The sequence below is a fragment of the Pelophylax lessonae genome, assembly GCF_965119305.1.
Source record: "Pelophylax lessonae genome assembly, chromosome: 2".
NCBI classification, from domain to species: Eukaryota; Metazoa; Chordata; class Amphibia; order Anura; family Ranidae; genus Pelophylax; species Pelophylax lessonae.
The window spans coordinates 55,711,291-55,722,411 of NC_138769.1; the positions used below are offsets into that span (position 1 = coordinate 55,711,291).

At 40.4% G+C, this 11,121-nt stretch overlaps 1 protein-coding gene across 1 annotated transcript; it reads right to left on the minus strand.

The window, feature by feature from the left end:
• Positions 1–1,449: 1,449 nt before the first annotated feature.
• On the minus strand, positions 1,450–10,889 carry LOC309547163 (carbonyl reductase [NADPH] 1-like). The gene is made up of 3 exons (XM_082246952.1): positions 10,555–10,889; positions 6,273–6,380; positions 1,450–2,099 (listed from the first exon to the last, which is right to left on the minus strand). The coding sequence occupies exons 1-3, from the start codon at positions 10,838–10,840 to the stop codon at positions 1,663–1,665; spliced, it is 831 nt and encodes a 276-aa protein (XP_082103078.1). The 5' UTR covers positions 10,841–10,889; the 3' UTR covers positions 1,450–1,662.
• Between the last annotated feature and the right edge of the window lie 232 nt (positions 10,890–11,121).

The window sequence follows — 11,121 nt, forward strand, 5'->3', positions numbered from 1 at the left end:
GATATTTTAACCACTTCTGGATCGGAAGGCTTTACCCCTTTAATGAACAGGCCTTTTTTTGCAATTCGGCACTGCGTTACTTTAACTGACAATTGCGCGGTTGTGCGACGCTGTACCATAATAAAATTGATGTCCTTTTTTTCCCACAAATAGAACTTTTTTTTAGTGGTATTTGATCACCTCTGCATTTTTTTTTGCGTTCTAAACAAAAAAAGAGCAACAAGTCTGAAAAAAAGAAACAACATTTTTTACTTTCTGCTATATAACATTCCCAATAAAAAAAAAAATTAAAATCAAATTTTTTTCATCATTTTAGGACAATTTGTATTCTGCCACATATTTTTGGTATAGAAAATCCCAATAAGTGTATATTGATTGGTTTGCGCATAAGTTATCGCGTCTACAAACTAGGGGATAGATGGTGTAGTAATGGTGGCAATCAGAGATTTTTAGCGGGACTGCGACATTGCGGCAGACAGATCGGACACCTAACTGACATTTTTGACACTTTGGGGGGACCAGTGACATTACTACAGTAATCAGTGCTAAAAATATGCACTGTTACTGTACTAATGACACTAGCAGGGAAGGGATTAACCAGGGGCGATCAATGGGTTTGATTTGTCCCTAGGGGGTGCTTTCTAACTGTGCAGGGGATGGGCTTTCTGCATGAACACAGAGACCTGTGTTCCTAAATAAGAGTAACTCAGGATCCCTGTGTTCATAACAGACAGAACAGCGGTGTTTACAACACCAGACCGCCGCTCTTTCTCCATGAAGAGCGATCGCGGGTGCCCAGTGGCGATCACGGCCGCCGGACTGGCTGTTCGGCTTCCTCCATGGCTAATGGGCGTGCACGCCAACATACAGTTACGTCGTTTCACGGGACAGAACCGACCTACCGCAGCAAAACTGTGGCGGGCAGTCGTTAAGCGGTTAATGTCTACTTTAATAAATATTTGACTTTTTACCAGTATTAGTGTCCAATATATTTATATTTTTGGGTATCACAAGATCCCTTCCCTATTCCCCACCTCTTCCTTTGTGAAGTTTTTTTCATTCTAATCTGGGACTGATACCAAAGTAGCTTCAATTACAGCTATTTAATTGATGGATTAACATTACACCTGCAGTTACATGCAGATGTTGTAATGTATTCAAGGAGCCACTTTACTTTATAGTTTATAGTAGAAAAAGTTATCTTTAATGGATAAAGAAAAGCTAATGATGCATTTACATTTATTTTCTTAAAATATGTGAATTTTGTTTTAGATACGTTGACGTGTGTTTGGCATATATTTATTTTTACATCCAATAGGAAAAAGAAAACAGATTGAAGAGTATTTTCTGCAAATTTGTGCAGTATTTATTAAAATGCCTGTAAAATGCTCTGCATATATTACATCTGCGGCCTTTCTTATACCATAAAATGGTCAGAACACACACTATGATCAATATTTTTTGCAGATAAAAAAGGTTTAATCAATTTTCCCCAGATTACTATGTTCCACAATGTCACAAAGTAGAGGCTATGTGGAAGACACTACCCATGTCATCTTCTAACCTCCTCTAAACAGTTATGGCTGGAACCCAACAACTAATTAATATTAATAAGTCCCATCACACTGTTAAATCAAGTTACTCTGAAATTGTCCGTCATTGTCACCATGTTACAATTTTCTTCTCGCTGACCAGCTCCCCATATGGTGAAGCTGAATCAGGTGGTAGCAGAGCAAGATAAGTTGGGGTCTCGGCTCCTTCATCTGGAGACTTGGGGGCTTTGGGACCAGCCATATCAGTCCTCACCCAACCTGGACAGCAGGCATTTAGGACGATGCCCTCGCCTTTCCGAGTCTCCTTTAGCTGTCGAGCTTGGATCCTGGATAATACAGTCACTCCAATTTTGGATGTCCCGTAAGCACTGTCCGACCATCCTTGGTCTTTGTGGATTCCCTTCTTGGCATCTTCCACAAACTTCTCCATTAGTTTCACCAACTCTTCCTCAGTGATGGTGTTACTGCGGAATTTTTCCTGCAGTTCAGGGCTGCATTTTACAAGAGACATAGAGCTCATCATGCTGGAAACATTGACAACTCGCCCTAAAAGAGAACAAAAGTCTTTGATTGATAATGAAAACTTGGAGCTACGTTTTAAGATAACACAAAAAATTTTAAAGCTTAACTCCAGCTGGAAAAAAACACCCTTGCAATTGTGAACCCCCACTACAAGGGTTAAATTCTTGTCAAGGGGGTACAGGAATAAGGAGTAATATTTACTTTATTCCGGTCTCCAGCAGGCTTTCTCCATCCAGTACTGCTGCCTCTCTAATGCACTCTTAGCCATGGTCGCATGTTCGCCTTCTCCGCATACAAGCAGGGTTAAAAGCCCTGCACTATACGTGATTGGTAAAAGAAAACCCCAAAGTAATTGGAATTGATATAGCGCTTGCTGTTAATATCCAGGGGTAAAACAATTGCTTGTTAATAACCCGGATAAAAATGTGTGGGACAAGTATAGATGTAATATAAGTGGAACTAATTTTAAACTCAATAAATAGCATATACTATATCACACAAATAAATCATCATATATCAGGTGATAAATCAATCAATTGCCAAGTGCCTTATAGTGCAAATACGTGCAAAAATTGTGCAAAACAGTCCAAATAAAGTTCATATGTGGTTTATATAAATAACTTCAGTGCCAAAAGGAAAGAAAGTGCAAATGCTTGTGCCGGATCCTCCAGTGGTCCAGCTGTTGATACTTATAATGTGGCTTTAAGAAATAATGGGGGTTGTGCACTCACCAGAGGTTGTAGGTCTTAATTGCCGTATGGCAAAAAGACCATAAGAGCCTTATGGCCTTCCTGGCCAGAGGGATGGCGACTGCTGGGCTTTGTAGTCCCCTATGGTCCGGATCTCCTTCCACAGTAGACTGAATCCTCAGTAGACTGAGTACCGGCTTGCGTACTCACCGCTCTCCACGCACAGGCTCAGCACAGCAGGCGCGATTTTTGAAATTTTAAAAACCTTCTTGTATTGCACTATTAATTATACCTATTAAAGCATTTTAATGGTACTGCACTATTGGGAGCATTTTTTCATTCCAATCGGACCCTGAGGATCCAGTCTACTGCGGAAGGAGATCTGGACCATAGGGGACTACAAAGCCCAGCAGTCGCCATCCCTCTGGTCAGGAAGGCCATAAGGCTCTTATGGTCTTTTTGCCATACGGCAATTAAGACCTACAACCTCTGGTGAGTGCACAACCCCCATTATTTCTTAAAGCCACATTATAAGTATCAACAGCTGGACCACTGGAGGATCCGGCACAAGCATTTGCACTTTCTTTCCTTTTGGCACTGAAGTTATTTATATAAACCACATATGAACTTTATTTGGACTTTTTTGCACAATTTTTGCACGTATTTGCACTATAAGGCACTTGGCAATTGATTGCTTATCACCTGATATATGATGATTTATTTGTGTGATATAGTATATGCTATTTATTGAGTTTAAAATTAGTTCCACTTATATTACATTTATACTTGTCCCACACATTTTTATCCGGGTTATTAACAAGCAATTGTTTTACCCCTGGATATTAACAGCAAGCGCTATATCAATTCCAATTACTTTGGGGTTTTCTTTAACCAGATATTTTTAACTTATAGCAGCTGCTACCACTATTCCCCCCCCCCCCCCCTATATTTTAAATCACCTTCACATTCCCCTCATAGATTAGGCTATCCATAGGCGCGAAGAATATACACCTTTGGGAGTATATACCTCTATCACTATACGTGACTATAATAACAGCCCGGGGCACCAGAAAGAAGAGGACAGTGCCAAAGTTGACAGCAAGGTAGGTAATACAGCTTCTTCTGATACCCCTACAAATAGAAAAAATCTAATCCTTGCAGTTTGGGGGGACCCCACTGCAAGGGTATTGCTTTTACAATCCCAGAGTTCAGCTTTAATCTACAGAAGGTGAAATGAATGTACAATTTTGAAACCATCTATTCCAAACCAGGCTGCATCACACATACTAAAGGAGCTATTGGAAATTATTTTCTATTGTTATCATTGAAGAAAGCCAGCTGCAGTATTTTAAAAACTATCTGCAACTTGATATGCCAGTCTTGTGCTTTGTGTTAGTTTTCCAGATTGCTCTCCACAATGCAGTGAAACTATACTTAACTATATATGTTGAAATTACACTCCCTCAGCCAAAACTACATACCACACCCTGGTATTCAATTGTCACATCCTAGAACCCTAAATGACAGTAGAGGTTCTAGCATTTCACAGTTAAATAATATGGGGTAGGGTTGGACACCAGCAGTATTTCTGGGAAAAACTACCAGCCTTATGGTCTCCTTCTGTTTAAGAACCTTGGCAACAAATCCCATTTGTACCCATTCTCTAAATACCATCAGTTGGCAAACCCAACCAGCAGTGGTGGTCTAATCTTAACTTGGAGGGAAGTCATTGTTTCTACCTTGAGCTTAGGACTCAAGGGCCACAGGAACACAGAGATTGATTTAAACACTAAGACAGGTACTTGGAGGCTCAGCTTGTTGTAGATCAGTACTGTTGAAACATTGGGCACATTTAAGGCCAGATCAGGTTCACTTTCACTTGGGTCATTTCTCGCAAGACATACAGCAATCATGTCACAACCCAACGGTTCTCTTTAACTTGCTGATGACACTATGCTTCAGCGATGGGTAGATTGCGGTTCCAGTGGCCACTAGCAGATGATTACCCACAGCATTCGCACATCTGATATCCACCTGCATAAAATCCTACCATTGTGGGACAGTGTGGTTTCTGGTTCTCTCTGTGATTCTGTACAAAGCCTTTTCTACTCTTAGCCCTGCCAGTCTGGTTCCTGCCCAGCATCCTATTTTATGCCCTGTATACCTTGTATATTGTTTGTGTATTCTTATTTGCTTTTGTATTTTCTGTATTGTGGTTACTGTGGATAGTTTCATTGCTTATCTGGTTTAAATCTCATTTGCTCATCATTACTGCTACTTTGGCTATATTTGCACTGTTTTGAAATAAACACTTTTACATTGTGTCTGAAAGGCCACTTTCACATTGGACGCACTCCGCCAGGAGACCATCTGCTGAGCAGGAAATCTGTCTACTGATCCCTGCTGAGCAGGTGAATGGCTGATCCGTGTCTGCTTAGCTTATGCAAAGCGGGTACAGACACATTTCGTTCTCCTCCATGGGCAGTTGGGTGTAAATGGACCACCTGTCCGTTTACACCAGACTGCCATCCGATCCGGTCTGATACGCTGGATGGATGGGGAAAGGATCCCCAAATGTCTGTTTTTAGCAGATCTGATTGGATGTTGGCAGGTGTAAACGGACAAATGTCTGTTTACATCTGCCATATAAGAGAGGACAACGGAGGGTCTGATCAGGTCCACCTGAAAAACTGACACGCGGATCCGATCGGTCCGCCCATCTGAAAGGTGCCTTAAGGTTCTCATTTATTCAAGTCATAGTTTCATCTAAAATATCTACCAGGCCATCCTCTTCGCACCACACAAGACCTCATGCTCTCTAGCTCCCTTGTCACATCCTCCATGTTTGTCTCCAGGACTTCTCCAGAGCCTCTCCCACCCTCTGAAACTCCCTACATTAGTCCATCTGGCTATCTTCTACATTGTCTGCCTTCAGCCAATCCTTGAAAACTCATCTCTTTAGGGAAGCCTATCCCGCCTTTACCTAAATTTCTACATCAACTCATCCCCTGCTATTATTACCTTTTCTATCACTTTTTTCTACTTTTAAATTGTAAGCTCTCATGAGCAGGGCCCTTTAAACCCTCTAGTATTGAATTCTAACTTTGCTTTCTTTTGTAAAGCATTGCACAAACTGTAGTCACTATAAAAAAAATCCTGTATAATAATCTTAATAATAATGGTAGTGCTAGTGAACTTGCTATATAAAGTTTTGTTACTCCTTGTAGCCAGTTCTGATAATTGCCACCATTTATAATTACATGGAAAATGCAAACACCTAAATCAAAATTACTATAAAATGTGTCATGGCAAATATTGCATAAGATTGGGAGGTGTGGAAGCAACATTATATGTGGGCTACCTTGCACATAACCTGGGGTCTGCATACTGCTTTGCTAGATAACATTTCTGGTCCCATTGATTACACAAAATTCGGACACAGATTTTTCTGACATCTACGCATCTCTACAACCTGAGGAGATAGCATATAAGATAAACCCCAACTTACCGTTTGGTTTAATAAGTGGCAACAGCTCATGGCAAACATCTCTTGTGGCAAAGAAGTTGGTTTTCAGTGTCACTTCAGCTTGTGTGCCAAACGGGGTTGTGTCTGCAGCTGGAAATTTAAGAATGAGAAGTGTATTAGAAAATAGAGCTAGCAGTACTAAGCACTTATAGAAAATGTTCACCTTTATAACATCCATGTAACACTTTTGGTTCCATTCTTATTTTCTCCTTTATAGTTGGGTACCTACAGTATATTCCCATTCCACATCTATACACTTTGCTCTGTCTTTGCACACTGTCCAATTATCCAAATTTTTAGAGTTGAGTGAAACGAGTGGAACATTTACCATGTTCCAAAGGTGTACTTATCCTTTAATGCATTGCAACACAACACAGAAAATATACAATACATATTAGTAGGACGGGACAATCACTAAAGGTGACCATCTGTCCACTAAGGGGAGAAGTGGAGGTAGTACACTAAGGTTGTCACATTATAAGAAGATCTGAAGTAAAATTGGAGTTTGAGGAAATCACAATTGCACAGCTCTAGGAGTGGCGATTCAACTGTGAACTGTTTGGCATGGATTACCTTGTATTTACTACTGCACTTTGCACATTGACTGTGGATTGTACTTAACAGCATTTTTTGATAATCAGCAAATTTGGCACGTGTGTCTTTTTATGATATTGCACATGATTGAAGGCACTATTATCTATTGGGTATAGTCTAGTGCTGCACTCAATTTACTTAATTTTGGTTGTTATTTCAATAGTTTTATTGGTATCATACCATAGGAAAGTATATTATAGGGTATATCCATATATCTGGAAAGATATACAGTATCCAGAACTGGTGTTTCATAGGGTTGTTAAACAATAATTTCAAAATCCTCAGACATAGTCGTTAAGTTTGAAGTATTACAGCCTATGCAAATTGTCACCTAGATTACTCAAGGGGAGGGAAGCCTATAAAAGGTATGATAAAGGTATGTAAGTATAAAAGAAAGTAATATACCCATTACATGTACATATTGTCATAAAAACATGACATAGTAGTTCAAGTGGTTGTGAAGTCAGATTCCTAAATCACTTGCATATCCTCTGTTTTATGAAGAAACTAAGTACAGTGTGTCAGTTTTTTTATAAATTATAATCCTAAATACCTTTTTGCAAAGCTACGTTGTGCGGTCATGTGACCTCCCTCCGCTCTCGACAGAATGTAAATATTCGCCAGCACACCAAGGATCTTCAATTACATCCAAATAGCTTTTTATTGAAGAAAGATCAAACCAGCTTATCCAGCCAATCCATTCCCTCTGCTCTCCTTCCCCGATCTAAGGAGAGCAGTAGGAGGGGCTGAGATTCTCCTCTGGTGTATGCCATCTAGCAGAGGGTGGTCATGTGACCGCAAAGCAGTGCTGTGCAAGAAGGTATTTAGGATTATCATTTTTTAAAAAACTGACAAACTTTACTTAATATCTTCATAAAACAGAAGGGATGCAAGTGATTTATACTGTACACGTTACAGCTTTGGGTGAATAGAGGCAGGAGGGGAGGGGGGGGGGGATCTCAACACAGATTAGGAAATGACAGGCAGATGATAGGGGGAGAGAGGAGAGCAGCGTGATGATGGAGGCACGTAAACTGACGACAGTATCATGGATCAGCAGCCATGATTACCGTGATCAGTACACATTGGGCGACATAGGAACAGGCAGGATTTTACAACATAGAATTGGGCAAATGGCACTGCAAAAGCACTAGAGCATTGATCATGCTTTAAAGGAACAGAAGAATTTTTTTTCTATTTTTAGGGTTACAACCACTTTAAGGATATACAGGACAAGGAGAAGAAATAAAAGCAACAAACTGGGTGACAGGTGACATTTTCAAAAGCCCATTCATAAACCATCTTTTGATCAATTCGATACATGAACATTAGGATGGTGGAGCCAACCTTTCCATGTGGAGTGAAACATATTACCGTAGATTTATTTTGTCTACAAGTGATCAATCTTAAGTGCATGCATTGTAAGTTGATCCTGTGAACAATATCACATGTCAGGTGCCAGGTGACCTCTACTCATAAGATATTGATGACCTAGCAGCAGTGTATCACCATAGTCTAGTAGTTATGGGGATGCAGCTTGACTCCATTTAGAATATGTATAATTTCAGGGTGAATATGACATTGTAAAAGCTGTTAATGCTTCTGCAGGCTCATAAAAAACGGAGAATAGAACCTGTTTGGGCCACAGTTTCTCCAACATTGTGAGGAATGCAACAAGAAAACAATGCCTGTCTGGAATGCCAAAGGAGGTGACATCTTGGTGGACAAGCTGAGTGTCTTTCGTACATCCAAACTGTAGAGATAGCAAAAGTAGGCAGCCGTTAATTTGAGGCATCCACATGCGAAAATTATTTTATTTGCTACAGGGTGATTGCAAACAGAAAATCTTACTCGTTTCCACCCAAAGCCTTAGTCATAGCCAATAACAATAAATAAGGCTTTGGGCTGAAACGCGTACGTTTTTTGTAATCACTCTGTGGCAAATAAAATAATTTTTGCGTGTGGATGCCTTGAGTTGCAGGTTGCCTAATTTTGCTTTGTGAGGAATAGTCTGAGGAAAATTTAGAGAAACTGTAAGGAGCCAGATACCATCTCCAGAGAATCTTCTGTGAGTCCCAGTGGTCTATACATCTAGATAGGGATAAGTTCACCTTAATGGCTGACAGTCAGTCTTTCTATAAAATCAGATTTTACCTCCCACTCCCATTTACGCATAGAGGGCAATTTGATTTATTTTTAAAATTTGTGGTTTACACATTGAAGTGCTGGCCGGGCTAATTAGGTAGGGAGGTGGTGTTCAGCATGAACATTTTTTTGATTTTTTTTCTGCAATTCATTGAATGAAAAAAAAAAAATGTATAATACACAAAAGAGAATCTCAACCTTTCAGGACACAGCGGATGAGAGGCAAATCCTTTTGACCTACTGTATGTCCAGCTGAATGCTCCATCCGAACCGGGTCTGTCTCTAATGCACCGGCTCTCATATGAATTGATTCTTTGTACACTAAACAGGCCAATTCAAAGCATAAGTCCCCTGCCAAGCACCCCGACACCAGCATTACAGAAGTATAGACCTCTCATTCTAATGCCCTGGAGCTTGACTGAGAAACCTGCTGAGTAGCTAAGGGAGCTCAGACCTTCCACACTGGTTGCCACAAACAACTTGACACATGGTAACATCCTACAGTATGGTGAGTGTTGTCACCCTATGTCAGGAATTGTGTTACTTGCAGGATCATCGGGTGAAAATAGAGGGAACAAAAGCCCCCCAAAAACGAAGCAACCACCACAGCTAAGGATTTTAGATTAGGAATTTAGATTAAAGGTTTGTTCTTGAGTTTGAATATCAACACCTAAAGTACAAGTCCTACTTTTGTGCTGTATGTCCTTGTCAACTGCTATCAGTCAACCATTGAGAGCACAGTGTTACATTTAGAAATGCGGCAATTAAATTAAATATTGGGCAAATCTCATAATTTAGGCAGAAAATGTTTGGTTGTCCTTAATATGTGCAATCTGATGTCTGGTCTGCAGAGAATTGTGAAATTCATGAACCCAAACAATCACAATTTTTTTAACTCAACGACCCACTGCAGTTTAAATAAATATTATCTAGGGCAGGGTTTCTCAATCTTTTTTCAGTCAAGGCATCCTTTAAAATGTTGCACAGTCTTGCGTCACCCCATTCTAAAGTTTAAAGAAACCAAACTAATATTTTTACATATCGCAGCACACACAGGACACCCAACATTAGAGGCGATTTCTTCTTACAAAGCAAATCCACCTTTGCACACTGGTACTGACTAGTATTTAGTGTTTCTCTTCTTTATGAGTTCCTCTCCCTCACTTAGCTATCTTGACCTCAGTGCTAAAAAAGAGAGAAGCAGAGGAAGGGCAAACGAGGGTGCCCTCATGCGTCTGATGTCCACCTTATCAACCTATGATTTCATTGGTTCTTAAATGCTGAAATCTGGCCCATACAGTGGGTTCTAGTGCTGCACAATAAAAAAACCTGTGGCTTTGTTTAACAAAAAGGCAGACCTGATCGACCCACTTGTTGACAATTTTTGGTCAGTTTGGGGCAATTTTAGGCATTTTGCAAAGGCACCCCTGAAGAACCTAGATGGCACCCTGGTTAAAAATGGCTGCTCTAGGGGATACGGAAACTCACAACACACCTATTCCATTCTTTAAATTTAAGGACTCACCTTTGAAAGCAATGCCGGCATTATTGATCAGCACATCCAGCCCCCCATATTTTTCCTTTAGGAAGTCCCGCAGGGCCCGGACGCTGTTAAGATCATTGATGTCCAGCTGGTGGAATAGTGGGGACAATCCTTCCTTCTTCAAAGCCTGAACAGCTTCTTCTCCCAGCTGAGTGTTCCTGGCTGTCAGATAGACATCTCCCTTAAACTGCTTACACAGTGCCCTGACTATAGCCAGGCCTATCCCTTTATTGCCCCCTGTGACCACTGCCACCCGAACACCAGACATGCTGCCTGTGACTGTGAAGGACAAAGCAAATTAACAGCACAGTGTCAACTGCAACTGGCATTTATAATGAAGGCTCCACCCCAGGCATGTAGATAAGGAAGATCATATTCTATTACTGTAACCAAGCATTACATATACACTTCATGCTGCTTTATGGCAACACACTGTTACTGCCATCTAGTGCTGGAATAGTAAACTGTTGCAAATTACATAAATATTTTTCTCTTGATTATAAAATCAATTTTCTGAAATAAACATTCCAAGGAAAAACATTATTTGCC